Below are 20,209 nucleotides of genomic sequence, written 5' to 3' on the forward strand. Positions count from 1 at the left end.
TGTTTGAAACATAGTTGAAATTGATTCACTACTGCAAACATTGATCACTCGTTGTTAAATGCAGTAAAACGTATAAAGAGCAGCAAGTCGTGTTTGGGTCTGAAAACTCTAATACAATTTAGTTGTAGTAGCCAGACTCATAATCTACTCTGATCGGCTGTGGTTGTAAGTAAAGAAATGAACAGAAGGCCTAAGGAGAAAATCAGATTACAAGACTGGAATGACAGGAAGCTTTAGTTTGTGTGTGTGTGTGTGTGTGTGCGCGTGCGTGTGTTTGTGTGTGTGTAGCTTCCACTGTGGGGTACAGTATTAGTAAAATATACATGTGAAGATACTGTAAATGGCAGGATCTGGTTGACACTTCAACAACGCAGAATATGGAATGAATTTGGAGACTAAATTAAAACGGAATTGCAAACTGCATTTGCAAATGCCTTTTTTGCCAAAAAATAAGTGTCAAAATTTTGACATAATTCAAACGCAAACGTAAAATGTCTGCCAAATTTCAAAAGAAAAAGCTAAATCTATTTACAAATGAATTACCTGCCATATTTCAATCGCAATAGCAATTCACATATGCTATTTCACTTACTATTTCACGTCGCGTATTAAGCTTAAAGCATTTGTGTTTCCTCTGACTTGTATAGAAACCTGTCTATCAATGGTGGGAGTGGGCTTATTCAACAGGGCGTGTTTATATGGGGATGTGAAGTCATTCACATTCGACTGGAAGTAGATACAGTCGGAAAGTAATACAGCTAAACACATCAGGAGTTAAGTTAGCGCTTGATGTGTACAACTGCACAATCGGTGTTGAAAACAGGGCAGGTTTTTTTTTTTTTTACTTTGGTCTCAGAGCGGCATCACTTAGCATGAGAAAGGATGGATAATCACCCCCTTCTGCAACATTCCTCTACACATGTTTGTTTGTTTACGGTATCTTACTCATACGACCAAATTGGTCGTTTTCAACGTTCCCCATATACGACCCCGTGGAGCGTTTCCTAAAATAGCGCCTCTACCGGCAGCAGGAGAAGCTTTTGTCTGCCGTCATTTTAAAATGATATATTGCAATGATGACACTTATTGGAGTGTGAGTTTCACTTTAAACTGTCAGGATGAAATGTATTTAAATGACAAATTACTCCATTCACACATTTTGAGCAAACAACGTAACCCATTTATTGAAAAATTATACTATGAATATTTATGAAATTATTGATACCATAATAAATACGAAATACATCAAAAGTAAACAAGCTGAAGCAATGGAATGACTTATACTTCATAATAAGCTTCTGGTACTAGAGGGTTCTCATCCGTTATATGTGACTTTTGGTGCATAGATTCTATTGCATAGATTTTTTATTGTACTTATTGTTATCAGTCAATTTTGGCCACAATAATCATGGAGCAGAAATCTCATAACCATGCAATTTTACCAATATATAGCCTATTTTTATATATTTACAGAGACCTGATTTTAAAATTTACTATTTACAGGTACAGTATGTGTTTAGGTAATATGTTTATTTTAGTTTCATTCTCATTCTACTAACAATATGTCTCCCTAATTTCAAATTAAAATGTTGTGTCTATTTGCATTTATTTGCAGAAAATAAAATGTGAAACAGGTGAAAATAACAGAAATAGGAGATACTCTGTACTTTTTCAGACGTCAAGTTCATAACAAGTTCATATTCACTTTTAAGTAATACAACAGTACCATTTGAAGAGTTTGGTTCCATAATGAGATAATTCTTTTTTATTTTTAAAGAATAAAAGTGCATTTTATTGTGCATTCCAAGTAATCTCAATAAAAGTGCAGTTGGTTTGTTTTGATTTAAGTCATAATAACTAAAAAAATACAGCTAACTAACACAATAAAAAACATGATAACATCATAAAGAACATGATTTGGGAATTTGTTTATTTTTTGAGTTATCTCATTTCCGAACCAAACTCTTCATTTCTACATTTATTCAAGAAAAGTTCAATATTATTTTTTTATGTGTTAACCTCCATTTTATAAGAATCTTCATATGTCATGCTGTCAGTCTTTCACATTGCTGTTGGTTGTCTTTATGTCACTCCTGAGGTTTGGTTTTATTTAAATTCAACAGACTGTATTGCACTGGAATGACCCAGAAATTATTATTATAATTAATAAAATAAATATATGTTTAAAAAATGTTCTGCTGAGAAACTGAATGCATTAAATTTTCTTAGTAAAATGTGTTTTGTGGAATTATCTTCAGTCTTTATATTGTTATGATATCACATGTTGCCCCATTGAGAAGCTTGACAGGTTGTATAACCAAAGGGCCTCTGTTGTTTTCTGTATCGTTCATGTCTGGGTTAAAATAGGCCAGCAAGCTCTCAGTAAAGCAGTGTCCAGAGAAGGAATAAATATGAGCAGATGCACTCGTGTCATAAAATGATACTTGTCCCTCTTCAAAATCCACAAATATGCCGATCTTTTGTGGCTGAGTCCTCAGTGATAGTACAACTGATTCACGGTCACAGGCTATGTATTCATTGCCCCTTCTCAGACAAACTGCCCAGTATCCATCGTCCGGGCTCAATGTCACCACACCCTTCCTGTTGACTGATCGCTTGGCCACCCCCAGGTCCCATGCTGTTTTACTGGACATGCTTACTTCCCAATAACTCCTTCCTTTCGAGATGGGCTCCTTCGACAAGACACATGGTGCTGTGTCGAAACGCTCAGAATTATTTGGATAATTGCGCTCCACATTAACATCACTCACACACTTTCTATCTTCAGACAACATCAGCCAGGGATTGGCTGTATCAGGGTCAAGAGTTAGATCCACTGCAAAAACAATATCAGACAAGTTTTTTCATACATATCGTTTTGTGTAGTTTCAACTCGTTACGTTTCTCTAAAACTTAATTTTCACAAAACCTCACAGAGGACTCCATTGATATATTTTGACATTCCCTTATGCAAAGAAAATATTTTTTGCTGTCAATATAGAATTTAATAGACTTCGGCGGAAAAGATGAAGAGGCCATTTCAAATACAGTTTTTCTGATTTTAAAATGTACTTAATGGTGTGTGTTAAGGTAAAATTATAATTTTTGTTTAGAAACTTCTAACAATATTTCTACCAAAGAAAAAGAAACATTGTTATATTTCATATCAGTTAACATGCCACAGTATGGGTCAGCCTTGGCTTAGGAGGAGCTGTCAGGAGATGGTATGCCAAATTAACCATGCCCACTTGTAATCACGTCTACAAATGCAGGTGTGAACCAGTCGTGCCTTTCTCTTTTTGCCTCCTGGCTATAGCTGTGGATCGGTAAAAAATGTCTTATACCTTCTAATTGCTTTCTGGCTGACAGGGGCCTCTTAACTCAGAGTTGGTGGACGTTACTGTGTTGGCTGTTATATTTTGAGCTATATTTTAGCTATATTTTAGCCATATTTTAGCTAATTTTGAGCTATTTTTGTGGCATTTTTGTTCTGGCTGCCATCTAAAGGGGCCTTTTCACCCAGAAGGGTGGATGCTACCAAATTGGCATACATTTGTTCCAAGTTTTTGTTACTCAAGGAGAGTATATTTTTTATGTAGCTTTACCTTTATAGGTAAATTATTTGCAGTTTAGCCAGGGAGGCCTCTTTACCTGGAAGGCAAAAGCTACCCCTTTGGAAGTAGTTCCATTTTGGAAAGGCCTCTTTGTCTGTGAGGACGAATGTCACATGAACTTTTTTCTCTTGCTTATTTCTCTTGCTTATTGATAGCATTCGAAAAATGCAAGAGGAAAAAGATATGGCTGGATCACCATCAGAAATTCCTGCAGGCCAGGTCTTACGGCAGGCCTCCTGGCCTTATGGATAAGGCGTCTAACTTCTGTTGCAGGTTTAAAATGTCCATTACAACCATTTATGCCACACCAGTGGTCTGTGCAAGTGGTTGTTGCAACTTGTTTCGAACTCATTAGAAGTTCCATTTTCTCCGTTGCAACACGATTTTTGGAGAGGATCAGGAGATGGGAATCAGTAGATCCGAAGCAGAGGACGTCTCTGAATCAGATTTGGGAGATGGGGCCTCTCAGACCTTAGATCCTACCCCATTGGACCCTTCAGACACAGAAACATATCCCATCTAGAGAAGTTTGGTAACCTAGCAGGAGCAGCAGCCCATGGGCTTGCAATGGCTCCTCAATTGGACCCATCTTTGCTATGTTGGAAGGAGCAACTGCCATGGCTGGCAGAGAGGCTATACACCTCTGGGACAGTCCATGGCGAGTGTGGTTCAAGCACACTACCAGGTATGAATATTTCAGGCAAAAAAAATGTAACCACTGGAGCAATCCTGTAAAGATAGGGAGTTGACACGCTCAGTGTGTCTAGCCCCAGCTATTAGTGCTATACGGACATCAAGGGGCCGCAGCAGTTGTGCCCAGACGTATTTGTCACGCCAGGCTGTCACCCCAAGGGCACCCTTTGGATCGAGCAGTCCTTTCAAGGGGGAAGTCAGCCAGATCCCTCCAGCACACGATCAGCAGTCAGAAAAAGCAGTCAGTGAAGGTTATCAGCCTCCGGCCCCACGGCTTACCAGTCTCCCCCTTCTCCTTAATGTGGGTACTTTTCGCACATTACGAGTTTGGATACAGGGTCCAAATTCAGAGCCAGACCACCCAATTCTCAAGGGATTGTCCCAACTGTGTTAAGAGACGAGACACAGTGCAAGTCCCTTGTAGCAGAGGTTTCAGTTCCTTTTGGAAAGGAAGCAATGACACGCCTTGGAAAAGATAGGCCACCTAACTCCACCTATTTCCTAACCCCAAAGAAGGTTGGGGGCCTTTACCCCATCCTCAATCTCAGGAGGTTCATTGGTCAGTTGCTGCATTTATACCTCTTTGGCGTCAAGGTATACATATAGCCAATAATTTGGACGAATGTCAAATTATCGCCCCTAGGGCTCCTGTAGGCTTCAGCTTTCCTGCCTTTTCCACTTCAGACCTTGGAGAGGCAGTTATAATGGCCTTGCAGGCAGCGAAAGGTTCACTAGATGGTGTCAGTCAAGGGATACTTATAAAATTTTCTGTGCTCATAGATTGCTTCCATCTCAGTCTCGGTTACTTCCCTCGTGGGATTTGGGAATTGTTATGAACACCCTGACAAAATACCCCTTTGAACCGCTGGACAAATGGGGATACAACTCCTTACAAAAAAGCATTTATTTTTGCTATTTCCTCAGTTAGGAGGGTCAGTGAGCTACATGCCTTGTCTGTACACCCAGCATTCCTGAGACTAGGTAATGAAGGCTCATCTATTTCACTCCTTCCAAATCCCTCAATCCTGCCTAAAGTTCTGCCCCGTTCCTATGTCTCCAGACCTTTGGTCTTGGAGTCATTTTACCCCCCTCCCCACACCTCTTCAGAAGCAGCCAGAATGCATTTGGTCTGACCAGTAAGAGCCCTGAGGAGGTACCAGTGGCGGATTTAGGTATGGGCGACATGGGCAGCTGCCCAGAAGGGCGATAGGCTGTATGAGTGCAGTGGACTCACAACCCTGCTAAAAGCATTCTGTTATCAGTGTATTCCGCACTGGGGTTTCCATTTCCCACTTACAGTCTGTGTTCACTGACTCCACTCACAGCAGATTGACAGGTAGATGAAGCACATGAACTTTACAGCTAGTGCTTGATCTGATAAAAGTGGTATTTGGTTAGTTTGTTTTTAGTATTTGTAGTGCAGTGGCAGTATTATTGGAAACCTGCTGAAATCATTGAAAATCAATCTCGATGGTCTAAATTAACACCAAATCTGCGTTCTTAGCCTTCACAAAAATTAGGCAGGAGACTTTGAGAGTCATGTGTAGCAGCAACCCCAAAAACAGGTGGAATTGAATATACAGGGCAGGCTGCTAACTTTAAAACGATGTAGCTAGACCGGACTGCGAGCGCATTAAGGGAAAAACATCTCGCGCTTTTTGTTTTTATCTGCGTATTGACGTAAACTTTGGACATGTACGACGCTGAGGCAGACGTATTCAACTTATCCCTAATAATATATATACATTCAATTAAAATAATAACATTTTACAAAGTTAAAAAGGTGGGGCGCGGAAAAGGTGTTTCGCCCAGGGCGCTATGATAGCTAAAACCGCCACAGGGAGGTACATTGATTGCACACAGCAGATAAGACAAATTAATCAGCTGTTTGTCTGCTTCAGCATCCCCAATCGGGGAATTCCAGCTGCCAGTCGGAAAAGAGAAAGACCCGGCCGGTTCACACCTGCATTTGTAGACGTGATTGCATCTTTTATTAATTTAACCCGTTTGTCCTGCAAATTTATTTTTCTGCAAATAAATGCAAATAAAATAACTACAGAATCAAACAAAAATCATAATTTTACTTAAACACACACAGTACCTATAAATAGTCAATTCAGAAAAAAATTAAATAATTTTGGACATGTATCTTAATTTTTTTGCAGCTGTATTAATTTTTTAATGACTGATAAAGAGCATGCATGCTCGAAACATAACACACTATATAAAAGTGTTCTTTGTTGTGCTGACTTTACATATATTTTCCAACATATACTCATATATTTTGTTTAATAGGAGTTATATCCACATTTTCAGATCACAAAGCGTAAAGCATCACCAGTTAAAACTACTTGCATTATGTTTTACTCCATTATCATGCTTTATATTAAAAGAATAAATTACAATAAAGATCTAGGGCAGAATTCAAGAGATATGTTTTGATTATTTGTTGTTGTTACACTACCTGCATATTGGGATATTGCCTCAAGTTCTGTGAAAAGAAAACAATAAATAAAGTAAATCAGACCTCGATTAGATGTGAGCTTCTAACAAAAATATTTTAAAAGAGCTTTCATTTTAATGGTTGTATCTACGTTGTTTCATTTGAACTCTGTATTATTCACAAATGTATTTTAATTGAATCTAACTATTTTTTAAATTCAAATTCTGCTTTTCAGTTCATCTTCAATAACGATCAACAAACATCTTTAGAAGAATGACAAAGACATAACGATTAACCTCTCTGTGTGACAGTGTGCATTTGCTTCACCATCAGTTCCTCTGTAACATTCAGAGCTTCTCTCAGTAACCCCAGTCCCTGAGAAGTGTGCACGCTGATCTGAGACCAGCTTTTACACTGAGGCACCACGTCTGGGTTAGGGAATGACTGAGAAGAATCATATACAAATACAGCAGTGAACATCATGTTTAGTCTGCATGCATGAATAAAATGCATGAATAAAGTCACACAACAAAACATGTGAGCAGATTGACGTAAAATGAAATCCCTACATGGACATTCATCTGTACGTTTGACATGCATGTTCACAATAAAGATGTATTTTATGAGCAGAAGTTAAAGCTGGGATACACTATGTTACCTGTATGAGTTGGAGGTGATCTTCAGAACATGAGAGTTTTTCCAGCTCGGTGTGTTTAGTGTGTAGTTTTGAGATCTCCATCTCCAGCTCTTTAATGAGTTTACCCACTTTTGTCTCTTCTGTTTTCTGCTTTTGCTTCATGTTGTGGATCAGCTCATTTTGACTTCTCTCTATAAAGCTCAACAGTGTACTGAAGACCTCAATGCTGAATGCAATCTCTCGGTCTGTGTTCTCCTAACAGAGAAGCAAACCACAACACTTAAAGGTTTGTAAATCATAATTCTATCTATCACTGCTATGTCTGAATTTCAGAACAGCTTTCTATTTTTCTTTCCTTATTTAATGGGCATATGGTATAGGTTTTGTTATATTGATTGTTATACTAAACTAGTAACTTTGTATTAGCACCTATTGTACTATTGCTCTTTTATGACACATCGCTTATTGCTCCCCGAACTCTTTGTAAGTCGCTTTGGATAAAAATATCTGCTAAATGACTAAATGTAAATGTAATTGAGACACAACTAACTTTTGCATATTATTGAGAAATCGAATGGAATATTTAAAAATGCATGACAGCACGGGAGTACTTTTACCAAAAGCTAAAGCCTTTAACAGCTAATATATTGGTAAATGGTGGAAAACGTGGTTACCAGCACCTTGCCGTTCCTCAAAGGAAATATAATATAAAAAATATATATTATAGAAATTAAACATTGATTTTGGTCCTTTAGTTGAAAGTATGATCTGCACAAATGAGTAACATGTTACAGGTGTCCTCTTACTTTGCTTAGTTTTATAGAGTCTTTGAGCTCCTCCACTTTTCTCCGTCTCTCCTTAACCATCCTCTTAAGGTCAGACTGTGTCTTCTGTAGCTGAATCTATTTAATTCAGATGATATGAGTTTAGTAAAAGACAACCTCGCAAACAAATTCTTCAAAAGTGGATGCTTGGGTGAATGTCATAAAACTGGGTCACTTTTAAACAGATATGAAAACGCTGCATATAAAACACACCAGAAATTACTTTTAAGGAAAAATTCCAATAAATCTACAGCAAAAGAATCCAGTGTGTAAACAACCATCAGATACAGAAAGCATAAACTGAACCAATCGTACTACCTTTCTGTCTTCCCATTCTCTTTCCACTGGTATTGTGTGATGGGTCTTGTGTTCTGTATTCGTGCACAGCACGCACACACAGGTTTGGTCATATCTGCAGTAAAGCTCCAAGGGTCTTTCATGTATTTTGCAAATTCGCTGGTCCATCCTCCTCTGCGGGGGCACCAGCACGTGTTTAATGAATCTGGAGGTGTGAGAGGTCACATGATCCGCACAGTATGAAGCCACACACACCAGACATGATTTTACAGCAAGGGATGCTTTCTCTTTTGGGCACACGTCACATAAAATACAGTCTGAGATCACTGGATATTGCCCCATTGGCCTTTGACCCCTCTGCTTACGGATTTGCTCGGCCATCTCACAAGCAAAAGAATTTTCACACAGTTCTGGTGTTTCCTGGAAAACAGTGGAGCACTTTGGGCAATGGGAAGCACCAGATGCCGTCCATTGTGTCAGAACGCATGACTGACAAAACGTATGACCACACGGCAGAGAAACAGGCTGAGTGAACACATCCAGACACACCGAGCACTGGAACAACTCCTCGGACAGAAGGGGGGTAGAAGATGACATCACTGAAGAAAAAACAAAGACACAATTCAATTCAATTCAATTTTATTTATATAGCGCTTTTCACAATTTGCATTGTTCCAAAGCAGCTTTACAGGGGAAAAACGAAAAACCCAAGAAAGGGTAAAACACACTACATGGTGTTTTAAAAAATAAATCCAAGTATTCTAGTAAATAATATCTAATGTCAGCATCTCCTGGTGGTTTATTTAGCATATTTGCATTAAGTGAATGCTTGGCTGAAAAGATGCGTTTTTAATCTAGATTTAAAGTGTGTCTGATCCTCGAATAATATCAGGAAGGCTATTCCAGAGTTTAGGTGCTACGTATGAGATAGCTCGACCCCCTTTGGTGGATTTAGTTATTCTAGGTATTATCAAAAGTCCTGCGTTTTGAGATCTTAGAGAGCGTGATGGGTTGTAGTGTGATATAAGCTCTGTTAGGTAGATAGGGGCTAAACCCTTTAAGGCTTTATAAGTGATTAAAAGTCAATACGATACTTAATGGGTAGCCAGTGTAGGGTTGATAAAATTGGGGTTATATGATCTTATTTTCTGGACCTGGTTAGAACTCTGGCAGCTGCGTTCTGAACTAACTGTAGTTTGTTTATTGACGATGCAGGACAACCACTAAGTAGCGCATTACAGTAGTCAAGTCTTGAGGTCATAAATGCATGAATAAGCTTCTCCGCGTCAGCAACACACAGAATATTTCGTAACTTGGCAACATTTCTTAGGTGGAAAAAGGCTGTTTTGTGACATTTGAGATGTGATTTCGAAATGACAGGTTGCTGTCTAATATAACGCCTAGATCTTTTACTGTATTTGTTGGAGTAACAGTACATCCTTCAACTTGCAGTTTATAATCAGAAATATTTGGTTTGCGTGTCTTTGGTCCGATAAGTAATATTTCTGTTTTATTAGAATTTAAAAGAAGGAAATTACAGGTTATCCAATGTTGTATATCTTCAATGCACTCAGCCAATTTGGATAGCTGGGAGGAATCATCTGGTCTTGATGAGATATATAGCTGAGTATCATCTGCATAGCAATGGAAGCTAATTCCATGTTTTTTAATAATTCCGAGGGGCAGCATGTATATGGAGAACAGAACGGGTCCCAGAACCGATCCCTGAGGTAAACCATAATTGCCATGCGTTAGATTGGATGATTCCCCGTTTAAATGGACAAATTGATGTCGGTCTGACAAGTAAGATCCAAACCATTGTAGTGCCTGTCCCTCAATACCGGTATAATTGTGTAAGCGATCTAGAAGTATGTTATGGTCTACGGTATTGAACGCAGCACTAAGGTCAAGCAGGACCAGGAGTGAGATGTTACCTTTATCTGATGCTATAAGCAGGTCGTTTGTAATTTTAACGAGCGCAGTTTCAGTGCTATGATGCGGTCTAAAGCCTGACTGAAATTTTTCGTGAATGTTGTTATTTTGTAAGAAAGAGCATAACTGAGTGCACACTACTTTTTCTAGTATTTTAGACAGGTATGGGAGATTTGAAATCGGTCTATAGTTTCCAAGTTCATTTGGATCTAAGTTTGGTTTCTTGATTAGAGGCTTAATGACGGCCATCTTAAAGGGTCCTGGGACATGGCCTAGATTAATTGACGAGTTGATAATGTTATAAATGGGCTTAATTGCAACAGGTAGTAACTCTTTTAATAATTTTGTTGGTATGGGGTCTAGTAAGCAAGTTTTAGGTTTAGAAGTTGCGATAAGTTGAATGAAATCTTCCTGTTTTATAGGTGAAAAACGCTGGAGCCTTTGTTTTGGAGCGATGGTTGGTGCTAATTCATAGGACAGATTTGGAGGTTGAGTTTTTACAATTTAGAGGGGAACGGAAACCCAACTGAGGTGCTGTTAAACCAAACTAAACATCTAAACAAACATCTTTGGTAGTCTTATTTAATTAACACTGCATATAGGAATTTATTGTGTGTCTGATATTTGACCTGTGTTTTGAATTCCATAACCTTTTATGTTTTACTTATAGTCATTTTTTCTTGTACAGCTGCTTTGTAACAATGAAAATTGTAAAAAGCGCTATATAAATAAAGCTGACTTGACTTGACTTGACTAAACAGCAACGACTACACCTGGAGTGGCTTGTTGTAAAGTGAGAAACATGATACGACAAATCACAATGCAATGACTTGGAAAAGGGTTTGGCAAAATCGCAGAACCGTCTTCCTGTTAATTCGTTGGTTGGAGCCACGCCATACACATGCTGTTGACTTCCGAATTCCAATGACATGAACAGGAATGATCCAAATTGCAGGTCAAATACATACAATCATTTTGAACTATTATCCCTGTTTATTTAAAATGTATAATATATTTTACTCATTTTATTAGATACATTCATTTACATATTTACATTTAATCATTTAGCAGACACTTTTATCCAAAGCGACATACAAATGAAAGCAATTGGAACAACATAGGGACAACAAAAAGCACAAGTGCAATAGAACTGGTCTCGTATAGCCTACCACAGTACACAAAGCTACGTTTTTTATAGAAAAGTGTAGATAAAAGATAGAAGTCAGAACTGATCTTGCTTTAATATCTTGAACAGTTGTGAAATATGTTTTAATGTTGCCCAGTAGCACATTCAGATTTTTAACTAAATAAGTATAGACATTAAAATCTATTGATTATGTATTTATTTAATAGATATATACCGTATATACTGAATATACATTTTGCAAGTGGATTTTTAAATAAATAATTGTAATTTTAAAAGAAGTTTTTATTCACTAGATTCTTTTGAATGTAGAGTACAAGCCCAAAGCACTGTATGCAAGAATACAGCCAAACATCCACATCAAACAGCCTTTGAGTCTGACTCATGGTTTGGGTGTGTGTTCTATCTTTTGTTCATTATGTATTGTCAATGCATGTGTTTTCAACGGAAAAGAAGTCTTGCTAACTTTTCACCGAGCTATTTGTGTTTTGTTAGTTTCATGCTTACAGTTTCATATTGCTTCCTTATCGCTAAACATTGACTAAGAGTTCAAAGTCCATTGAGATCGGGTGCACACCTGCCCTGAGAAATAATGTACCAGACAAACTTATTTTATTTAGCATACAAGGTCGATCATGTGTATTACTTGATCTCTCAAAATATTCATACCTAACTGTATTAGAATGCAATTTGTATAGCAGCATTCTTACCTGTTTGAATGTGTTTCAGTCAGGAGCAAGTAAAGCAACGTTCTCACCAGCAGTTGAATGTTGAATGACAATTGTAAATGGGTTTGACATTAAGTCCCACCTCTTTTGACAGGGATGAGATACAACTCTATTGAATTGTTGAGTTTAACCCTTTCAGCAGCAATACGTCTTGTGGTTTTTATGTCATAGTTCACAACAGACACGAATGACGAGTTTGAAACCGAGTGTATGTAGTGCCATCAGTCAGTCACTAGTCAAACTGTCAATCTGACCCACTTACTGGGATCTGTGTGTTGATATAAATATACAGTAGATATGATGTGAGTGGTATCTCTTTCATAATGAATTACAGTAAATAACCTGAAAAATGCAGCATCCGCCCTAGCTCATCCAAGCCCTTAGCTATAAGACAGCACCAAAGCAAAGGCAAAAGAAAATGAATTGCAGTGATTTGGTGATGGAAGGGACTCTACAACGGATGCTCCGCGCCACGCTGCTGCTTTCAGGGGGATTACGTTTTCTTTACTTAATGTTTTGGTTCTGTTCAGTATTTGATGGTTTTGTGTTTCTTTACTGTCTCCTAAATAGTGCTGATTGTACGCTGTCATGAGGTTTAGGAACGATTATTGTTACACAGTCCCTGCAGTCCCTTTGCTCCTTATGATTTCTGATCAGTACGATTCGGCGACAGTATGTTCTTGTTCTTGTTTCTGTTGAATATTTGTTTCATTTACTAACTTTGTTTCGGTTTCGTTATAGGAGCTGGCTGCTTCAGAGGCGGGCTTGGTCTCATCACGCAACGGTGCCCCTTTGTTTAGGGCTGTTTGTTACTGTCACGTTTGCCGTGCTGCTACTTGCCGTGCACTTTGCGTGACCTTAATTTGGGCTGGTTTTCCTTTGTTTGATTGGGTGTCATTTTGCAAGCCCGCCCCTTGTGTACGAAGCCCCAGCCTCCTTTCTTTCTTTCTTTCTTTCTTTCTTTCTTTCTTTCTTTCTTTCTTTCTTTCTTTCTTTCTTTCTTTCTTTCTTTCTTTCTTTCTTTCTTTCTTTCTTTCTTTCTTTCTTTCTTTCTTTCTTTCTTTCTATCTATCTTTCTTTCTTTCTTTCTTTCTTTCCGTGTTTTATCTTTTGTCCAAAATATTGATGTGATGTCATTCTGTGAGTTTTGAAATATTTTGGCCAACTAGCTTAATAAAAAGGAAAATTTTTGTCATTTTTGTCTTGCCTTTCCTTGTTCAGTGGATCAGACTTCTGTGTTATAATTATTAATATTCATTTCCGCTCGTCCTCTTAAAATCCCGATCGGACCAGTGCGCGCACAGCTGATTCCAACTATCACTCACGCCACCGGCCCCACCTCATGGCTCTCGTCCCCCTTCCTTCCCACATACCTTAAGAGTATAGGTTAACCCTGCCGAGAGACGCTCATGGAGGAACATCAGCACTGTACCTACTGGACAGTTGATTGGGTTCAGATAGCATTGTTTGGAAAACAATATGACGTGACCATGCACACATAACTGGAGCATCTCATCTGACCGACTAGAAACCCAAAATAATCTGTTTAATTGAATGTAAGAGCACAGGCTTAGATCATTCTTTTGGCTGTATTGATAAAAAATGGCAAATATAATCCGTGATCAAACAGATTAACAGCACAGAACGGCTATTTTCATCCACAATGTGTCCCAGATGGGAACAGTAGTGTCGAGCACCATGTTTTATGTGGATTAGAGGGTTGGTGATACTCTGTGGTCTTTACATAAATAAGAGCTCTGAGAGGAAATCAGCACATAGATGAATGCATTCGTGCGGAGACGGTTTGCATCATTTGGAAAGCAAACAGGGACCTGATTTGTATGGCAGTCGACTTTATGGAGAAACATTCTACAACTGTAACAGATGTGATGGGGAGGGGGAGAGAGATTAGTGGTGCATTAATGATTTGAAAGCACTTGATCTTAAAGCTGATGGGGAGGGGGTTAAACCAGCATCAAAATAGACACACAGATACACACGTTAACATGTGTGAGAGCTGCTGGACAAAACAAACGTAGGCATCGTCTTAGTCTTTCCTCGGATAGGTTTTCTCCCCGGCACAAAGATATCACCAGATGAAATAATTTACCAGGTAAGATGCAATCTTCTAGCTTTCACGTAGAGGCATGCTTTCTGGCTTTCCTGTAGCTCAGTGATTAGAGCGAAGCGCTAGCAACACCAATGTCATGGGTTCAATCCCAGGGATTGCACATACTTAGAAATGAATTTAATACAATACAACCTAAATCCATTCGGTTAAAAGCGTTTGCCAAATGCATAAAATGTAAATGCTTAAATTTTTTCTAGCAGCGCACTTTCAATTGAAATATGTTGGCGACAGCAATATTTTGAAGACATATTTCAGTTTTGTGTAATATGTGACGAGAGTAAATCTTGAAGGTCACCTGTTGCTGCAGGTCAGCGCAAATAATGTGCACATTAACCAGCTTGATATGTTAAGCGTGCACAAGACGTGTCCACCCTTACCAGGCGCATTACCATAATAAACAATATGTTTCTCAAGACTGCAAAACAATATCAACTTAATCATTTATACTTTTATGATACTACAAATGTAACAAAAGACAAGCTGGTTAATTATACACATGCACACTTGACATTTTCCACTTACTTTGGGACGTTTCAATACAAAGTTGATAAAACACCTGTCTACAGAACATATTCCATATTATCTACAGAACACGTTAAAATTCATGAATACATGACCTGGACACACATTCTTGCAACACTCACAACTAACGGTTCTTCTTATATATCCACATGTTTTCTTTAAATTGAGAACAAAAGTCATTTATTTGTTTGTTCCTCCATATAAATATCGGTGAATTTGAGGGAGATTGATAGTTTGATTAATAATTTTACAAGCTGTATACATTTTTCTTGACCAGTTTGCTTTATTATACTCTACTATGTCCATAAACATCAAATAAATAAATAAGATGTGAAATAGGTAAGTCTTTATACCTTCATGTATTAATGAAAAGAAAGAAAGCTACCAATGCTTAAATGGATCTTGTCTGTCTGAGCTTTTGTTCTGTTTTTTTTTTCATTCATTTGTCCTTAATCCTGTTATAATCTTGGGGTGGGGTGGATGGGTGGTAATGGTATGGCAGAGTAGAGTAGAGTAAATACATCATGGATTATAGTCAGCCATGTTTGTCAGATGGCTTCAGAGAACATGCACATGCTCACATACACAAAACACACATGCGCACGCTCACACACACACGCTTCTTGTTTGTAAGCAGCGTCCAACATGTAAGTCTTTTGTGTTGTTGTATTTTTATTTCGTGCATTTAGATCTTTGAGAGACAGCTGGCATGAGGTTGGTCAGTATGGGTGTCCGCGTGCGGCGGAATGCTGAAGCTTCTGAACCCAAAACAGAACATGAATTTCATACTACACCTCGACTTCCTCATGACTATGAAAACATGAAGAACAAATTCATGAATGAGCTGGAACATCTTCCATGTGAGTAGATATTCCCTCTACATTTGAATAAATTTGTAATTTTTGGTTTGGACCAAAATAACAGCCCAAATGATTTGCCGAATGCCATTTGACAAGCATCACTGATTTTTTATTAAAAAAATAATAAACAACATGGCAATGTTGCTGAAATATCAATTACGTGTTAAAATTATACACCTTACAGAGTAGGACTGTTTCATTTTGTGTGTTATGGAGAAATTTGTGGATAAAACAGCAACTCTATGAAAATTAAGAAAGTTTACATTGTAAGTAAGTGAATATTGAATATTATAAGTGTATATTGTTCTGTATCTGTCTCCATGGAGACTGACCAGTTCTCTGCTCTCTCTAGTGCCGATGTGGGCTGTAGGAGCCATAGTGATGGTGGTTCTAGCCCTTGTGGCTTGCTTTACATATTGCATGTTCAGAAAATGCTTCGGCAAAAAGAAGAAATCCAAAAAAGATCGGGAGAAAAAAAGAGCAGGGCGAAGAAGGACAGAAGGGGCCATAGGAGAGGCAGAAGGAGAACAAAAGGTTATCAAAATCGTATTAAACGCTATAGTTCATTGACATATGTCTGTAAAATGTTTGTATTCATATCTTTGCAGGAGGAAGGAGAGAAAAAACAGGGAGAAGAGGAAAAAGAGCATGACAAATTGGGAAAACTGGAATTCTCTTTAGATTACAACTTCACTGATGCTCAGGCATGTCTTTATGTTTTGATTACTGATAAAACGTATCAATGGGTACTTGAAAGGGTTCAAGTCGAATTTGTATTATTATAAGGATAGTGTACAGTTAGCTTGTTAGCTAATTAACTTGAACTAAATAAAAAAACGAAGTTACAATAGAAATCAAATAAATTGCAATGTAAAAAACAGTTATAAACTGCGGTTTTGTGTGTGTCAACAGCTGATAGTTGGCGTACTGCAGGCTCAGGATCTTGCTGCTATGGATATTGGTGGCACATCTGATCCATATGTGAAAGTATATCTGCTCCCAGACAAAAAGAAGAAGTTTGAGACTAAAGTCCAGCGCAAAAACCTCTGCCCTGTGTTCAACGAGACCTTTATTTTCAAGGTGATTTTTCCACATGTTTATTTATAGACACTCAACTACAACTTGAGTTATATACATCTCAATTTTTTTATTTTGTCAATGTCTGTCAATGTCTGTTCAAAACCTGTATACATTTCTTTGTTTGATAAAATGACTGCAATGAAAGAATATTGAATATTTTAGTCTGTTGAACACATCTTAGGAATTTTGTAAAGCAAACAGTTTTGCAGTTGTCATTTTTGGGTGGAGTAAGACATCTTAAAGCTGTTTACTGTCAGTATTGCACTGCAAAACTACATTACAAGAAACATTTAAATGGCCACGCTTTTATTTTTTGTGTTAAAGGTCCCCTATGCTGAACTGGGTGGTAAAACCCTGGTGCTTCAGGTGTTTGATTTTGACCGGTTTGGCAAACATGATGTGATTGGCCAGATAAAGATTCCTATGAACAGTGTGGACCTTGGACAGCCGTTGCACGAATGGAGGGATCTCGAAAATGGAGAAAAGGAGGAGGTCAACCATAATTATCATCTATATTTTATAGGGATGTACCGATTCACTCAGCACACTTCACTTATTGTGATCTCACGATGCGATTGTATTTATATTCATATAAAAAATTCTTGAGGCAAATTAAAAATTAACAACTGCCCTTTTATTATTTCTCTATTATTGCACAATTCTTTTGTCAAATAAAAATATATTTTATGTCAAATGACAAATTGCAGTTTTAAAACAAATTCCGAATCTGTGCTTTTCCTTTCATTTGCTTTGAAATATCAGCATATCCACGTTTACCAAGTTTGCAGTGAACACAAGCGACGCCTGGTGTTCCAAAAACGTACTGCGCTTCTTTTAACGTCCAACGACTTGAATCGTCAATATAATTTAATCGATTAAATCGTCACATCCCTAAAAGTATATGTAGCAAGAGAAGCTAGCTTACTTTTCATTTGTACACTCTCAGCTTTTTAACTTTGTCCTTTGTTTGTTCTTATTACCAGGATAAACTCGGTGATGTATGTATTTCTTTGCGTTACGTGCCCACTGCCGGAAAACTCACTGTTAACATAATGGAGGCCAAAAATCTCAAGAAAATGGATGTTGGAGGTTTATCAGGTACAATCCACGAAGAAAAGATTTCAGGAGACATTGTGAAAGAAGTCTCGTGTCTTGTCTTTTTTAAACAGTAACAAATGAAATAAATGATTGTTTAATTCCATCAATTTATAAGTATTTTCATCATTCTGTTAATAGCAGGAGTTTCATCTAATAATGTAATTATTTTCCATTTCTACTTAATAACTCTGCAACCCCTGTCAGACCCCTATGTGAAGATTGTTTTACAGCATAATGGAAAGCGGCTGAAGAAGAAGAAAACTACAGTGAAGAAGAACACATTAAACCCATACTTCAATGAGAGCTTTAGTTTTGAGGTCCCATTTGAACAGATTCAGGTGATCTATGATCAATTTATCCCTCTTATGGGTGACACTATATTTAGGATGGTCTTGTAACTACACATTTAACCGAGGAAACTTACCAACATTGAGTTCATTCAGAATATGCGTTTGGTTTAGGGTTCATTGAATGTAAAATGTATAAAAAAAAAACATTTCTGTCCACAGAAAGTCCAACTTCTCATCACTGTGTATGACTATGACAAGCTGGGCAGCAATGACCCTATTGGCAAAACATTAATTGGCTATGGTGCCTCAGGTGTTGGCTTGCGTCATTGGTCAGAAATGCTGGCCAATCCCCGGCGTCCAGTAGCCCAGTGGCACATTCTCCAGCATGAGGAAGAGGTGGATGCTGCTCTGAAGGCACCACATCGCTAACCATCGTCATGGTAACGAGGCTTATATTTCCTGCACATTAAGGACCGACAAAGAAACATCCAGCTACAATAGTGCTCATCTTTATAGGCACTGATAAGAACTGTTTCCTGTGCGTCAACTACAACAACGTGATTGATGCTCTTTGTGTTTCACATACTGTATCTCCTTGTACTTTTATGTGTTGAGTATTTTAAAATGCACGTTTTTTTATGTGTGGAGTGGATCTGTAATGAACCGATTATTATTTATCCCATGGCTGAAATCCCCCTGTGTTTGAAATAATCCAAATTAAGACGTTGGTGCTTTCCTTACACTCATTATGCTATAGAAAGGTAAAAAATTAAGGATTTAAGAAACACACAAAGTTGATTATTTACAGAGAATTGTAAATATATGCATATTTGTCTATTACACCTATTGCCAAGATGTGTTCTACATATTATCATATGTCATCTCAATGAGTATAGCATTTCTGTAAAAGATACCTAAAATCAAAGATGAGGAGCTTGCCCAGCTGCTGGAATACCTGCAAGAGTGTTGAGAAGTATAATGGGAAGGGCCCTCTTCACGTTGCTCACAATCAAACCTATTAGGTTTGTCATATTGTATAATACGCCAAACCATTAAAGGAACACTCGCCCCATAGTTGACTCACCCTCATCCCCAAGTCTATGATGACTTTCTTTTTTCAGCCGATCATAAGTCAAGTTACATTAAATAAAATCCTGACTGTTCCTATCGTGCTCCATTTCTGATGTTCCAACAAGTGCATCCATCCATGCATCATAAAAGTTATCCACATGGCAGGGTGGTGCAGCTGCCAGACTGTTTTGAGGCTGTGATATGACATCGTGTTTAAATACTGTAAGTCTAAACAAATAGATCAAATGATTAAATCCCTATTATGACAATTGTTTCGTTTTGTCACCATTTATACTAAAAATGATTGGTATATAAGCAATAGTATGCAAAATAAAGTTTGATCACAAAATGGGGCACTACACTGAGCAGCACGTACTGTATTTAAACATTAGTCGAATCCAACTAATGCAATTTCTTTTGGTATCAATATCATTTAACAATGCAAATATTTGAAAACATTTAACAATGTTAAATATGAATAAAGAAATTGCTCATTCTAAGATAATAAAGAAAATATAGCTTCATTATGTAAGGACTTTGTACACCTCTGAACAAATAGCTATGTATATTATATTCTGTCAAACAGATTCTCGATAATAGTTCACGCTGGACCTTTCAAACTTAAGGCAGCAACAATGTTTACAGTGCAGTTGTCATTATATAAGGGGTGCAAGAAGCTGGGGCTTCGAGATAAGATGTTGTTCCTCAAATTACATTTTATCAGTTAGTTTATATGTGAATATATTTGTTTAATTTAATATATTGAGCTCACAACAATGGTAAGCCAACAGAACTTGTAATTCCTTATTTTGTAAAACGATATATCCATGTACTGTATGTGTACA

At 37.7% G+C, this 20,209-nt stretch overlaps 2 protein-coding genes across 2 annotated transcripts; one reads left to right on the plus strand and one right to left on the minus strand.

Moving 5' to 3' along the window:
• Window positions 1-1,167: 1,167 nt before the first annotated feature.
• btr33 (bloodthirsty-related gene family, member 33) lies at window positions 1,168-12,363 on the minus strand. The gene is made up of 7 exons (XM_079487685.1): window positions 12,295-12,363; window positions 8,530-9,107; window positions 8,194-8,289; window positions 7,409-7,642; window positions 7,047-7,194; window positions 6,772-6,798; window positions 1,168-2,836 (listed from the first exon to the last, which is right to left on the minus strand). Exons 2-7 carry the CDS (start codon window positions 9,103-9,105, stop codon window positions 2,262-2,264), a joined length of 1,656 nt encoding a protein of 551 aa, XP_079343811.1. The 5' UTR covers window positions 9,106-9,107; window positions 12,295-12,363; the 3' UTR covers window positions 1,168-2,261.
• A 1,605-nt stretch (window positions 12,364-13,968) lies between these two features.
• On the plus strand, window positions 13,969-19,867 carry syt5b (synaptotagmin Vb). Its single transcript, XM_079447789.1, has 9 exons — window positions 13,969-14,425; window positions 15,655-15,825; window positions 16,178-16,359; window positions 16,434-16,529; window positions 16,738-16,905; window positions 17,230-17,397; window positions 17,889-18,003; window positions 18,208-18,341; window positions 18,513-19,867. The coding sequence occupies exons 2-9, from the start codon at window positions 15,675-15,677 to the stop codon at window positions 18,720-18,722; spliced, it is 1,224 nt and encodes a 407-aa protein (XP_079303915.1). The 5' UTR covers window positions 13,969-14,425; window positions 15,655-15,674; the 3' UTR covers window positions 18,723-19,867.
• The last annotated feature ends 342 nt before the right edge of the window (window positions 19,868-20,209 follow it).

The sequence above is a fragment of the Barbatula barbatula genome, assembly GCF_947034865.1.
Source record: "Barbatula barbatula genome assembly, chromosome: 23".
In the NCBI taxonomy this organism is placed as follows: domain Eukaryota; kingdom Metazoa; phylum Chordata; class Actinopteri; order Cypriniformes; family Nemacheilidae; genus Barbatula; species Barbatula barbatula.